The 15,485-nt window shown below is 37.6% G+C and overlaps 1 protein-coding gene across 2 annotated transcripts in view; it reads right to left on the minus strand.

Moving 5' to 3' along the window:
• Positions 1 to 54: 54 nt before the first annotated feature.
• robo3 (roundabout, axon guidance receptor, homolog 3) overlaps positions 55 to 15,485 on the minus strand; it is an 80,883-nt gene continuing 65,452 nt past the window's right edge. The window contains exons 12-27 of one of the 2 annotated variants that reach the window (XM_081355115.1): positions 15,298 to 15,464; positions 14,445 to 14,566; positions 14,114 to 14,330; positions 13,755 to 13,879; positions 13,295 to 13,472; positions 12,829 to 13,056; positions 10,438 to 10,477; positions 10,192 to 10,331; positions 9,798 to 10,073; positions 9,210 to 9,354; positions 7,260 to 7,481; positions 6,341 to 6,525; positions 6,087 to 6,191; positions 5,824 to 5,997; positions 2,625 to 2,767; positions 55 to 831 (exon numbers count right to left, since the gene is read on the minus strand). In XM_081355115.1, coding sequence (XP_081211241.1) covers positions 820 to 831; positions 2,625 to 2,767; positions 5,824 to 5,997; positions 6,087 to 6,191; positions 6,341 to 6,525; positions 7,260 to 7,481; positions 9,210 to 9,354; positions 9,798 to 10,073; positions 10,192 to 10,331; positions 10,438 to 10,477; positions 12,829 to 13,056; positions 13,295 to 13,472; positions 13,755 to 13,879; positions 14,114 to 14,330; positions 14,445 to 14,566; positions 15,298 to 15,464 — 2,479 coding nt within the window. In that variant the 3' untranslated portion in view covers positions 55 to 819. The remainder of the gene's footprint in view (positions 832 to 2,624; positions 2,768 to 5,823; positions 5,998 to 6,086; positions 6,192 to 6,340; positions 6,526 to 7,259; positions 7,482 to 9,209; positions 9,355 to 9,797; positions 10,074 to 10,191; positions 10,332 to 10,437; positions 10,478 to 12,828; positions 13,057 to 13,294; positions 13,473 to 13,754; positions 13,880 to 14,113; positions 14,331 to 14,444; positions 14,567 to 15,297; positions 15,465 to 15,485) is intronic. The other variant, XM_081355116.1, reaches the window with a different exon arrangement.

Consider the following 15,485-nt stretch of genomic DNA (forward strand, 5'->3'; position numbering starts at 1 on the left):
AATAAAATTATTTTCAACATAACTTTCAAAAACATCGATTTCAAGACAAACACATAGCTTAGAATGTATTTTATTTTATTTATACAAAACAACAAAGACTACCAAAAAGTTAGTCAAAGGAACATAATTTTGGTTTTTGAATGAAATACATTTCCTCACGATCTCCAAAACACTCCTTAAAAAAGACAAATACAATCGTTCACAACAGTCGTCAAATGACACTCTCTTGGCTTTGAAAAGAAAGGGGGAAAGGGACCACATTCTCTTGTGACCGCAACGATGGGGATTCACAGACGGAGACGAGACGGACAGACAGAAGCGCCCTCGGCCTGGTTAAGGTCATCAGACTTGCTGTCTAGCTCGCTGGTCAAACAACACGTATTGTGCTTTCTATTTTTTTTTTTGTTGTTGTTCTCCAACACAACGAGAGTGCAATATTATAATGCTTTGAAATGCTGCTGTATACATTTCTACATGGTTGGCACATTCAGACATTAACTTATCTATAATATCGGAGCTTTTAACATGATTTAATTTCTTCTTTCATGTATAAATACAATATACTCTTTTTTCCAGGCATCTGGACCCCATGTAAAAAGCTTCAACGGATGATTATTTACAGTGACAGCGTGATGAAAAATGCCCCTGTGAAGGTCATAAATAACAATAATAACAATAATTAATAACATAATCAAAAGTCCCAGATTCACGTTCTGAAATCTGTACACTCATCCACTTTTCTTCGGTTCTTCTCTTCGGTTTCCGAACGAAAAACGGAGGGATGCCCAAGTCAAACTTCATGTGTCTCACAGCCTTCCCTTATCTCATCTCCTGAAAGAGTAGACAAAAAGAAAGTTTGAGTGACAAAACAAAAGATAAACAAGCTTTTAAAATGACAGAATAACGTTTGATGCAAATACAGTCATTTCAAAATCTTAAAAAACAGTTGAGACCAGTTTGAACCAGATTCTAAGATGGTTTTAGATGAACAATGCTGGTTATTATAGCAACTGCACCATTGTAAGATGCTAAAACCTTCATGAAAGTGGCTAAAATATAGACAAGTGGTAACCAATGGTATTAACTGGTCATTTAAACTGGTCAACCAGCTTAGCTGGTCTGTTCAGCAAATAATTGTGGCCTCTCAGGACAAAAGAAAGTCTTTTTGGTTTGGTATGTCTAGATGACTTAATGCAGCAGGGATTGTCCATCATGGGACGTGACAAGATCTGAGGACACAGAATAAAAGCAGACCCCTTCTCCGTCAAGCATCTATTCACGCTCTCTGTCCAACTGGAAAGATAACGCTAACCACCGTGACTGGACGGGGTAACCCGAAACTCCCTCCCCAGGGAACGTATAGCCCTCTTTTATGTGGCCTGTCCTTTATGTTCCAGAGGGGGTAACCTGAGAATAGGGTGCACATCTGAGGAGACTCTTTAGTCCATATGGATTATGTGGATGTATTTTTATGTGGATTACTCATATGGAGTGCGTAACCCAGTGCCCATCACAGAGCTATTCATGTCTATAGGGAAACAATGTAAAAAGACAAAAAGTGTTATGGCCACTTTGGCCCATGCAACTAGTTCTTCCTAATTTGATTTCTCAAATAAATGGTGAGAAACGTATTGTGGTAAAATACTGTGGTATATGAGTAAAGTATTGTGGTATTTCTGGACACACTATTTTTTGGACATTACTCAGTTAGCCTACATGACATGCAGCCACCATATTAACAATAACTATTATTAATAATTACAAGCAATGTTTTCACCAAATAATGCAAGAATTATTATTATTTATACTGTTCACAGGTTATTTTTTACAGGAATATTTGCTATTTTACAGCTTTGAACGGGTTTCATCCAGTTAGATTTTAGAGCTGGAACTCTTTAGTGAATAAAAAGCATTTAGTAAGAAAGAATATGACAACTTTTTCTAAGAGTCTCTTCTTTTTGTATTTGAGAACTGTAAAACTTGATTTTAAGAGTGATCGTGCAAGTGTTTGATATGAGAAGAAAAAAAGCACTTGGATCAGCCAGTTGCAGTATCTCTTCTGTCATCTGTTCCCTGAGCAGTGGGGAATGTACTTCAGAGGAAGTGTCTGATTGCTGGCTAAAAGTACTGTGTCTCCTCTGCTCTACACAACACTCACATTAAGTGCCCAACAGCCAGATGGACTCAGCCAGTCTAGACTCATCCACACTTAGTCAATTCTGTCTCACCAATGAATGAGTGTTAAGAAAAGATAAACTAATGCACATGTTTGGTGAGCCTGTGTTTGACTAAGCTCAGCTAATGTTTAAGATTTGGGATTAGGGTTAGGATTTGGGAGGACGAGGATTAAATCTTGAGAGCATATACTTTAAAAAACACAATCAGTATTACTGTACATATATCTAAACATTCTTAAACAAGATGGATTTACTTCAGCAAAACTGTGTAACAATTGTTTTAAGCATAAAAATGTATTAAAAAATATTTTTTTATTAATGAAGTACAGTAAATTGTAAATATTAATATTGTTTTAAGGATTATGCAACATTTTTACTAGATAAAAGACAAAAATATTGATCAAGAAAATGATTTTCTGTAGTGTGAGAAATGTTAATAGGTCTTACATCATTTCTCTTCCTGCCCGTTCCGTGCCCTCGTGATCCTGTTGACCCCCGTGATGATGAACTTCCTGTTGTGGAGCAATTGCTGGACATCTGACCGCGAGACAGGAAGTTGGGCTTGTTGTAAGGAATTAAATCATCCTCTGCTGAGAGGCACATAAACAAAACCATGTTAGGGGTATAAAAAAAAATTACTGAAAAAGTGTATGGGCCTTATCTTGCAACCAGCGCAACTGACTTTGTACACTGACGCAAGTATCATTCCTATTTTCCCTCCACAGACGCACGTTGGTAAATTAGGGAATGAACTTGCGCTCCCGGGGGCGGTTCAGCGAAAAGAGGAGGCGTGTTCCCGTGCAAACGTTCCCTGGTGCTATTTTGCAGTTTCAGAAAACTATTCTGCCACAGACCAGGAAAAACCTAGTCTAAAGTCAGTGGCGCGTTATTCAGATGCTATTTTAAGGGCGTAGGCATGTGCCGGTATCAAATTTTCATGCTGCGATTAATTGATTGAGCTTTTATCATGGTATACGGTATTATCACGATATTTTAATTGCTCAAGAGAAACGGATGGATTGGGAGGGGATGTAGAAAAAAACAACAACTTGCATCACAATAGGTGTAATTGTGATTGTCAAAACATTTGGTAACTAAGGATTTTACACAATTTTCACGATTTCAATTTAATTCTTGGGATTTGATTTCAATCTTGATTCAAAATTGACTTCAATATTGGATAAATATTAGGTAGGCTACAGTAGATAAGCCTACAGGTTAATTTTTCTCAAGAAAAAATAGGCTATATCTCACATAATGCTGTAAACATAGAGAGAGCCCTGTCAGCTGGTATTATTAATGGTTAAAAATTAACAAATTAAATTAAATATAATTTGGTTTTCATTATAACAACAATTATGACACAAGTAAAAATATAATACAAATGTAATATAGTGCACGTATTTAGCAAAATACTCCTCTCTATAGCTCTTTTTTTTCATTAAATGGCTTTCCTGAGGTAAATGTAACGTTCTGTGACATAATTGTTCATCTGCAGTTTTATTGACCTCTTTCTGTGGCTGAAAAACACTGATTAATCGATATTATTTATGAGGCATAAATACCTTTCGGTAAGTTGCACTGTATCTTTAAATAAAAAGTAACAGATGATCGGTTTGCTTGAACTGAGGCGCTACAGCGATCGGTCACGTCACATTTACAAGCGCCAAAACGGTATTTATTGTCTCAATTTCATAATAAAATGGACAGAACCTGATAGCTGAGAATTTTTTTCATATCAAAAGTAACTGCTCTGTCTGTCGGGTGTCAGTGTCCTCTTTGCTCCGTGATTTTTCTCTGCCTGAGAAAATGTGTGGCGCGAGAGCGTGTGAAAAGTGTAAATTGCGTGAGTCTCACGCTGAATGCGTAGAGTTGGCAGCCCTGCTTTTAGAAGGGGGATAAATCCTTTATTTTACTGTCTATGGATAAATCGACGGCAGCGTTCCTCCTTCCGCCATGCTTCTTCTCCTTGTGAGGATTGTTTACATTAGACTAGAGTGCGCACGTGTTTCGCGCAGCATACACACAGTGTTTGTTTAAGCGGTTGATGGAAAATAAGCTTATGCGCGTTCTATAAATATAAATTCTGATCTATTATTTTTCACGGTAATTTGAAGTGCCCACGATAACAATATCGTGCATATTCATTACCGCGATTTATTGCATTACCGAATACCGGCACATGTCTATAAGGGCGCATGCTTGGCCATAATGTAGCGTGTGCACAACGCACATACACTTTGCTTCTCTCATCTACACAGACACAGCAGTTCCCATTTTTGCAAACCATACAAAATTACAAGGAAAAATATTACCACACGAGGGAAATCATTGTGGTGTCCATGAAGATGTGAAAAAATAGGCATAAATCTAGCTTACACATTTACCCAAATTATTCAGGCTAATTGTAGTAATGACGGATCAAACCTGTTTGACCAATAGTGGCAAGACATTCCGCCATGGAACAAGCGCGCCTGCTTTTAAAGGGAATGTGAGATGACGCTCTGATTGGTTTATTGCACGTTACGCCCAAACCACACCTATGAGTAATGTAGCTACTTCAGACCAACCCATTTTAGATTTGTGTCGGGCGCAAGAGTCATTCATTCGCCGGTATAATAGCAACAGCGTCCTAGATCTGCCCACAACGTTCGCATTTGATACTTGCGATTAAGATTGTTAAAATAGGGCCCTATATATATATTAGGGGTGTAACGGTTCACAAAATTCATGGTTCGGTTCTATACGACAGAGTGGTGTCACGGTTCGGTACATTTTCAATACAGCAAAAAGAAAGAAATACCAGAGAAATTTTCTTTAAAAAAATATATTTATAATTGTAATACGTGTTTGCCTACATCTTGAAACTCATACTTTAATAAATGGGGGTAATCTTTGAAGGATGAAAAAATAATGTTTAGGTTATCACATTACAAAAAACATTTAAATATGATAATATTTGAGTTTTGAAGTGCTGGAAAAAGATGTGTGATGTACTTGAAAGCATTTTACTATTCCTGCCGAACTTCCATGGTTACAGTTAGTGTTACGACATTAAATCCATGGTGAATGTTGCTGATCTGTGGACTTAAAGCCTATAACTAGTTCATTCATGGCACAATGTTTCTCCTGGGTTCCATGCCAGTGCTGTTTGATCTAATAGAGATATATGGTTAATAACAGAGAAATGTGAATGCTTCTCACTAGATCTCGCAGCGATGTTATTACTTCTGTGGCGAATTCAAATGCGTTCTTTACTGGATCTCTTAGCGCTCGCTGTGTAGGAACAGTGTCGCTTGATCAAGATCAGCTCGTGCTGCACTGACATTGGTACAAACTGATAAACGGTCTGTGAAGCACAAAATAATGAGTAGCAGTTTCGTTCCACTTTCATTAGGTTTGCCATTTGATGTTGGGTAACGTTGCGGTGGTCGCACCACGGCAACTGCTAACAAAATTTTGGAACAGTTCAATACGAATACGTGTATCGTCGTTACACCCCTAATAAATATATATATATATATATATATATATATATATATATATACACACACATAAGTGTGTGTTTGTGTGTGTATGTGTGTATATATGTGTATGTGTATAAAAAAAGGAATAACAGCATTTAGGTTGTCAGGTGTTCTCTAACCATCTATCCGTCTATGAGAAGAGTTTTTCCGATTGGGTGTGCTCTGTTCTCTCCTCTCCATGGAGGACTGGGAGCTGCCCACTCTCTCGAGGGACGTCTGCCCACATTCGAATCCCCCAAGTTGAGCACAGTGGATCTCATCCTCAGGGGGAGGTTCTGGTGGAGGGGGTAGATCTGCAGAGATGTGACCAGCATGTTAACTATGCTGGAGCAGGAAATGATTAACTAACTTCACTCTGGAAAAGGCCTGGTCAGTAACTCACCGCCTTGCAGTATATCTCTTCGGTATTGACCGCTCTTGGATGTTTTCTTCTTCACCTTGGACTTCTGCCCAGGAGGCGTGTGGTCTGCAGAGGGCCTCGCTCGACCTGCAAGGAGGGATGTGACATGACAATGATGCAACAATAACAATTGTAAAAGGAGATCTGTAAAGTGTGTGTAATTTTAAATTGCTGGGAGCATGGAAGTGTCATTTTATTTCTGTTAAAACTTGTTTATATGGAAAACAGAAACACACCTGGGGTGGTGTTGCTGATGTTCTCTACGCTTTGGGCAGCTCCTTGGCTCAGGTCCCATTTATGTACTGAGCGGTGTGGCACAGTGTTGTCAGGACACTCCTGATTGGCCGACAGGTTTGGGTTGGACTGAGTTAGAGGAGGGCTTGGTGCTCGCGGCACAGGCACTGGTCCGCACGGCAACCGACTGTCAGTTAGAACAAAGTTTGACAAGATGAAATACAATCAGAAAATTAGAAAATGACATCATATCTAACTAAAATGCACCCCACTCAATGTATCTCTGTTTTAACTCAAAACTGCATTTTCAGGGCCAACGAGGCACATGGAGAGTATTATAGGCACTCATATTAAATGAAAACATAGTAGGCCAAGATCAACACTTTGTAAAAGTAAATAATCTTTCTAAACTTGGCAGTACTGCAGTCTAGAAGGAAGCTTAATGAGATTCTCAATATTTGCTCTGTGCCGTGATAATCTACAAATACGGACCCTGCAAAGGAATAAATTATTCTTAAAACATATTCTCTCCTGCAGGAACAAACAACAGCACTGTAAAAATTCACCTAAGAGAGTGAAAACAAATAAACTATTCTATTAATGCAGAGAACTAAAATGCCAGAGAGCAGTTTCCTAAAGGATTGCTGATATTAACTGTCATAAAGTGAACATTGCCTCTAGAATAAAACAAATGTCATTTACGCATCATCTTATCAAATTTATATTTACACTAAATAAAGTTTTAGAAAAGCAAATTGGGTTGACCTCAAACCCTTCAAACTTAGAACTCAAACTCTCCATTAACTTTTTAAGCTATTTATGTGGAAAATAAAAGTGGAATAAACTGAAATGCTGACCTATCAAAAAAACATGCACAAAATTTTTTGAAAAATCATTTGAAAGTTTATGTGGTTGTCTCACCGTGCTATCTGTGTCTGTTCGAGTTGGTGTAAGCGTGGTATATCGTGGCAGTGGCCATCGTCTCTGGGAGATGGAGTTAAGGTGGCGGTGGATTGGTGGCTGTAGGACGTGGTCGGGGAAGAAGCCTCTCCTCTAAGGGGAGGAGCAGGACCGTCCTCCATTGTGCCGTCCATGAGGTAGGTCCTCTCTGGGAGAGGAGGACACCACTCTTCCTCATCGGACCTGTGTGAGGAGAAAAGCCTCGAAATTATTTTGAGGTACATAAATAAAGTACAGCCATATTGAAAACTCATGTTTGCAAGGACAATGATTTAAAATATTCTAAAATAAGTAATAAGAAATCCTAATTTACTCCCACTAGCCATCGAATAGCAGCAACTCATGTTTTGCAGGGCTATGATGTAAATGAACTTGGAAATGATGTCAGAGCACATGATCTACCCAACACATCATCTAACTATTACATCAACTTTTCTTATCACTCACTTGCCCTTCTCACTTGGAGTGGGAGAATAAGTGATTTTTTTTCTGCTTTATAACTAAATTCCCTCATTTTTATCAGACGGTTAAGTAACTCCAGTGCCTCTGTGCTAAATCAATCACGGCACACTCATTATGATTGCCTGCTGCAGTAATCATCGGGTCAATGCAACCGGTGGCATATCGATTCCTGCTGCCGTGCTGTCAAATGAGACAGCCTGGCCTCCAGATAACAATATGCGTGATCTTTCAGCTCTCATGGGACCAATCCATGCAAGAGCAATGGAAAATAAGTTTAATGCAGTGGCATTTTGAGTGACACTGACTCAATGTTTTGCCTCGGGCACTTTGAGGGCAAAATGCTGAGCTGAATGACACCTACACACTTTTTGGCGTGGCTGCTTGAATTTTTTGTTGAGTTCTTGAGCCTCGCTGAGCTGAAGGGGGAATTATTCAAATTATAGTCATAATTCAGTAACAGAGCCGATGTTCTCGCCTTTGGGCTGGTACAAAGGTTAACCTTGTGCTCCAATACTTCATCACACATTTGAGGGTTAGTTATGAAAATCCAGTCTGGCTGTGAGTGTTGCATTGCGCTCTTGTGCCCTGATTAACGTGTAATGCTCGAAGGAAGAAACTTGAGAAGGGTTGTACCTGTCACTGGCTAATGCTGTTAATGCGGTTACTGCGTGAGGCTATGTCAAGGTTATCAGATTCGCAGATCTCACTGGGCTGGTTAACCGCTGCGGCTAATGTGACTCGCCCTCGTTAGTGCCCCTCACGGGCATCCATTGGGTTCAAGTGGCGGCAGAAAGCAATAAGAGCGTCTTTACCCGTCAGCGCCTGAGGCCGGGGCACACTGCGGCTACTGCTGACCGCGAGCTTTACTAACAAGGAACTAATGTGATACAGACTAGGAAAAGAAAACATAATTCAGTCAGGCCATCATGAGGAAACAGGCCAGACTCAAGGGTAGCATATCGCTAACTTTGTTAGCCTCCATATACAGCCTTGTCAACAGCAATCAAACTGATCCGGCCCTGCGAATTTTGAGACTGTTCCTGGAACAATCAGCAAAACTTTGTCCAGAAAGCTAAATGAGCCCATGTCTCAGCTAGCCAACATGCTGCAAATTGGTAAAAGATGTCGACACATAGACATGGAAATGAAGTTAAAAAAATAAAATGAATTGCTGAAAGCGTGTGTAAGAACTTGGGGTGAGACTTGAGACTTGTTTTGTCTGCCAAAGTCCTGATAGAACACTCTCTGGGCAGCTATTTTCCACTAGTTTAGCTCCTACCTAAATGAATAAAGACTGTAAGTTTTTGTCAAGATTGTTTAAATAACATGTCAAATCACCAATAGCATAATGTCAAAATAACACGATTGCCTTTATAATGCTAAAAACTGTATTTTTCAGGCAGGTCCAGCTGTCACAGAACTGAAATGAATCTGAAGCCTTCCAGTTACCCCATGTCCTGGATTAGTTCGTTATCGTCTTCCTCCTCACACTCGTCCAGATCTCCAGAGAGGGGTGGAGGTGGCAATGCATCCATCCAGTTGAGAGATGGTGTTTTTACTGGCTTCCCCATCAACTTCTGCTTTGGTTGTTTTACTGTAGAAAAACACGTGATTTGTGAAGAACATAAAAAGCACTCAATTCAGACTTAATTTAGCAGAGTTGTTATTGTTAACTAACACTAAAATTAAAAAAATAGTTGAACTGAAATAAAATAAAATTTAAATATTAGATGAAAAACTTAGAAAAGGTCCTTGCCAAGGAAACTTAGTTGAGGTACTAAAATTACAAGAACTAAAACTGAAGATAAATTAAAGCTAAACAGAAATATAAAAAAAAGAAGAATAAAAATGACAAAAGCACATAAAATTACTAAAACCAAAATGAAAATGAAAACTGAAATTTTACAGATAAAAGCCAATTCTCAATATAAATAATATTCAATCTATAATAATATATCAATAATAATAAAACTCTTATTCAGCTAAGCAAAGCATTCATACTAGCACTGAAGGGAACAGATAAGACTTATGAGATACCGTTATCAGTCTTGGAGCGGTCTGGCAGGGCATATTGAGCATTGGAGGTTCCAGGCTGAGCCATCCAATGGCTGCCATCTTGTTCAGGGCTGCAGGGCGCCTGGTTGGTGAAAGGCATGATGGGAGTGCTGGCGTAGGGCGTGGTGTGTTGAGAGTACGGAGCAGAGAAACTGCGCAGGTCTTCGCTGGTGGGGTCAATGGTGCTGTAGATGGGGCCTTCGTTGGAGTCTGCACTGTACTTCTCATTTTGGTTGAGGTAATTAGAGATTCCCGCCTCTGAAGACACGATGGTAAATTAATTAAGGTTTAATTAATAAGACTCTGTGTTGTGGAAACTTAATGTTAAATTAATTTAACAGTACAGTCGGTGTTGTTCTATAACAGCGAGTCTTACCATTATAATATCTCTCCGGGGTGTCATGTTTAGATGTACAGCAGTTCACAGAGTCTTTCCCGTTGTGAACGAGATTAGTAGTTGGCCAAGAATCAGCCAGCCACGGGTAATTTCCCATGTTAGTACCCAGCATACCAGGCCTGCATAACCAGACATATAAAAAAAAAAAAATCATTAAGTATAGAATCTAAAATGTCTCTGTATTTACACTGAATTGATGCTTAAGAGGCTAAAAGTGCCATTTACCTTCCGTTAAGTCCAGAATTTTCTCCATGTGGAAAACCAACTGTAAAAAATATAACAGAATTCAACCACAGGCAGAAATTAAGACATTAAGACATGAATGAAGGTTGAAGGTACGTTAACTGAAATAAAGCTAAAATGAAATAAAATATAAATATTCGATAAAAAAACGTAAAAGAAAATTAAAAATGTTGCCTTGGAAACTTACTGTTACTAACTTACTACTAAAACTGAAATAAAAATACATTTAAGGTAAATAGAAATTAAAAACAAAAACTAATAAAAATGGCAGAAACACACAATTACTTCTTAACCCTTGTGCATCAATTTAAAAAAGTTACTCATAGGTCCAAAGAGGACAAAAATGTCCATGTCAAAAAACGGTCATAAAAAGTTGAAGCTTGGGAGCACAGACTTAACTTTGGTATCATTTTAAAGAATACCCTTGGCAGATTATTGCTGAAGTTAAATTTTTTTTATAAGTAAATCCAAAAAAAAGTTATATAGGTTTAAGTTTATGAAAATTATTTATGAATATTATTTTATATAAAATATATATTTTATGAAACAAGTTGAACTCTAAAACGGCTAGAAAATCAAAGCCATAAATCTAAATAAGTTGTGTTCCAAATTTGAGGTTGATATCTCAAAAAATGAGCTTTCAGTAAGATTTTGTTTGGGCGCAGTACCAAACTTTCCCCATTGGATCCCAGCAAAACTGTGGTCACACAGTGATTGGCATTGTCATTTGCAGTTGAGTTTTTCTCTATCAATACTACAAACACACAAACACATTTTTTTTTATATAACACACATACCAACCACACTCTGACATCCATACCAACACACCCACACAATTATCATTGCATAATTTATCCAGTTGGCTCTATAATAGCTCAAAATTCATGCAGTTAACAGTAACAAAAAACAAAAACTTACTCATAGGTCCAAAAGGGACAAAAATGTCCAAGTCAAAAAACTCTCATAAAAATGTTATGCTTGGGAGCAAAAACTTAAGTTTGGTCTCATTTTAAAGAAGACCCTTTGCAGATTGTTGTTGAAGTGAAAAAAGTGAAAAACGTGCAACCAAATGTTTTTTATAGAAGTTTAAGTTTATGAAATATATTTATGAACATTAAAATTAATATTTTATATAAAATATATACAAGTATTTTGTATAACTAGTGCAACATTTTTTTTTAAATGAAATGGGGGTGAAATAGTAAAATTACAATAAAAATAGACACCTGTGCCAAAATTTTATGCAGTAAACATTAAAAAAACCCAAAAACTTACACATAGGTCCAAAAGGGACAAAAATGTCCAAGTCAAAAAACTCTCATAAAAATGTTATGCTTGGGAGCAAATACTTAAGTTTGGTCTCATTTTAAAGATGACCCTTGGCAGATTGTTGTTGAAGTGAAAAAATTTAAAAAAGTGCAACCAAAAAAATGTTATAGAAGTTTAAGTTTATGAAAAATATTTATGAACATTATAATCAATATTTTATATAAAAAATATATTTTATAAAACATTTGGAACTCTAAAACTGATATAAATTCAAAGCCATAAATCTAAACAGGTTGTGTTCCGAATTTGAGGATGATATCTCAAAAAATGAGCTTTCAGTAAGATTTTGTTTGGGCGCAGTACCAGACTTTCCCCATTGGATGCCAGCAAAACTCCACTGGTGAACACAGTGATTGGATTTTCGATTTGCAGTCGAGTTTTTCTCTCTCAAATATTACAAGCACACAAACACACTTTTTATTTTATTACACACATACAAACCACACTTAGACATCCATACCAACAGACCCACACAATTATCGTTGCATAATTTATCCAGTTGGCTCTATAATATGCCGAAGCAGAAAACAGGAATAAAGCGAGTATTTGCTTTATAGGCCTAACCTGAAAAAATGGCACCATCTGATAAAAAATGGTAAAAATGTCAATTTTGAAGCCTTGCCAACAGAATGAAAGCCTATTAAAAAAGATTGCATCATTTTATAGTTAAACGGCACAGGGATTAAAAAATGCAGTTTTAATGGGTTTCAATGGGGACATTTTTGTCCAAAAGGCGCTGAGAGGAAGTATTTTGTGTAACTAGAGCAAAATAGATTTTTTAAAGGAAATGGTGATGAAATAGTAAAATTCCAATAAAAATACACACCTGTGCCAAATTTTATGCAGTTAGCATTAACACAGGCAAAGTGATCCAAAAAACAAAACTGAAAAGGACAAAAATGTCCTCAAGGATGCACAAGGGTTAAATTAAATATAAAAGGCTAAAATTCTAAATATGAATAAATACTATAATAGTATATAAATAGTACTAAAATAACTCTGCTAAATGTTTCTTTAGGTGTGATATGTGCACCCTGCGCATACCTGCAGGTGTGTATGCAAATGATGCCGTGTAATGGCTGAGCTCTTTCCTCTTCTTCCGTCTGCAATAGATCCACACGCTGAATCCCATAAGGATTACCCAGCATGCTCCGCCAATGCCTGCGATGAAGGCAGGCTGCTTCACTACGTCTGTGATCTGCTCAGCCAGACTTACATTCTCGTCAGATTCGCTGCCTCCACCTGTGACTGTGGGCTGCTCTGCGGGCAATTCTGAAAAGGAGGGGAAGAGAGAAAGAGAGAGCAAAGACAGATCAAAGTGTTACTCAGTCAGAATGTCTTAATAGGACTCAGCTTATTTGAAAGAATTAAGCAATTTATTCTCAGAACGGGGCTTTAAAAAGCAATCAAAGAGAATTTACAAAAAAAAATGTACTTCTACTCCATAAGCATTTCACAGTTTAATTCTTTCAGTTTAATAGTCAGGGCTGTGTTTTCAGTGAACACTCACTGATAAGCACAGATACGGGCTGGCTGTGAGCGCCCACACCAGCGCTGGTGACTGCCGCCACCTCCACCTGGTACAACACGCCGGGTAGAAGCCCTTTTAATAAAGTGGTCAGCAAGTTCCCGTCCACCGTCTGATTGATGTGGTAACGTGTCTGAGAGTCGTTACCCAAACACCAAACCTGAAACAAGATGAGAGTAAGAAACTTAAAACTTAAGTGTCTTAACACAGGTAGGACTCACATCTGCAATCATATTTCACCCCGAAAACAATACAATAAATAAATAAATATATATATATATATATAATGCATTTTATTTTGCATAAAGAAAATGAAGCTTACATTTTGCACCATTCATAATTTATGTATTGTGACATTTTTAATGACAATAAAAAAATGAAAAAAAAAAAAATATATATATATATTTTTCATTACTGTAATATATATATATTACAATCTCACCTTATACTCTTGGATGACTCCATTTTGCATCTCAGTGGGAGGAGGCTGCCATGATACACTGATGCTGGAGCTGTTGCTGAGCTTGACTGTTGCCACGGTTACAGCACGAGGTGGGGCACTCGGAACTGGAACAGAATTAAATTAAAATTACAATTTGAAAAGTGAGTCTTCTTAATAGTAAATCTACATTATCCCTCTCCATAATTTTATTTGCCAGAATGAAGCGATTCATCTTCATATTATGTACAACAGAATAGAATTGAGTTTGACTAGGCTGAATGAACTCGAATTGAATTGATTAGAAGGAAATTAAATTGAAGTGCATCAAATGGAAACTGAAAGAGCTGCAGATATCTCACCCTCCTCTGGTGTGCGAAACGTCAGCGGGCGGCTGTCCATGCCCTGGAACTCGTTAAAGTAGGGTCGTATTTTAATCTCGTATTCTGTGCCTTTGAGCAGGTTAGCGATGACAGCGCTACGCTCTGTTGCAGCTTTCACTTCCTGCTGGGACCAGGAGCCGCCGACAGGACGATAAAGCAAACGATAACCCTGGATGTACTGAGACTGACGATCGACCTGACAGATGGAGAGAGGGAGAACGAGACAGAAAAATGAGATAAGCTGAGCCGGCAGGTGAATCACAAGGCCGGTGAGGAGCTGATTTGGAGGGTAGATATCAGTGGCACTTACGTTCCAGCTGATCTTCACTCTGGATGCCATCAGCAGCACTGGTTCATGAAGCTGAACAGCCATCTCTCCCAGCTCCCTCTGCACCTGTCGGTGGTCCACACCTTGACCTGTAGGACTCACATCTGCAAAAGACACCAAGAGACATCTAACATTATCTTCTTTAAATGATGTGAATATATAAATATAGAATATAAAAACAAAAAAATATACAATGCATTTTATTTTGCATTAAAATAAAGTTTAATTTTTGTAATTGATGTATTGTGACATTATTTAATGTTAAAAAATATATAATTCTCGTTAAAGCAATATGTTTTATTAAATATTTATAAATGGTAAATTGTAAAATATTTATATAACTTATTAAATTTAGTTTTCTCTCTCTCTCTTCTATACTGATCTCACTATACAGTTGTGTGAGGATGTATGTCTAAGAGTGTGTAGTCATGCCTTCATTTGCTAGTCATGGTAAATGTTTTTATACATGTATGTTTTAATTATAACTGTGAAGCACTTTATAAATAAATAAAAGTTGATTTTTTTTGTACTTTTAAGTGTTGATTTTAATTAAATGAAAAAATAGACAGAATATTTTTCTTCTGATTTTGGTGATATGTACTGTATTTTTGTCTGTGATATGTTTGATGTTTTCATGATTAGGTGCAATCCACATTAAATTAAATAGATTTTTATACATTATGTGAAAACAGGCACAACATATTTTTTTTTATATCACAACTCCTGTAATTAGTTTCACTATTTAAACAACAGTTATACAACATATAATTTGTATTACACATTTAAGATCTCTATGAAAAAGGTCATAAAATTGATTGGTCCCCAGTGTACAGACCTTGTGTGCGTACGGGCTCTGAGATGGGGCTGGGGTCACTCAGGCCATATGCGTTGACTGCCCGCACAATGAATAGGTAAACAGTGTTCGGAGACAGTCCAGTAACCGTGTGCTTCTCCAGTTTCACCAAATCTGCAACCGTCTGCCACGTGCTACCTGCTGATTGGCTGAAAAATTTGACAGAAAGA

Source organism: Scardinius erythrophthalmus (genome assembly GCF_964197995.2).
Source record: "Scardinius erythrophthalmus genome assembly, chromosome: 23".
Lineage (NCBI taxonomy): Eukaryota > Metazoa > Chordata > Actinopteri > Cypriniformes > Leuciscidae > Scardinius > Scardinius erythrophthalmus.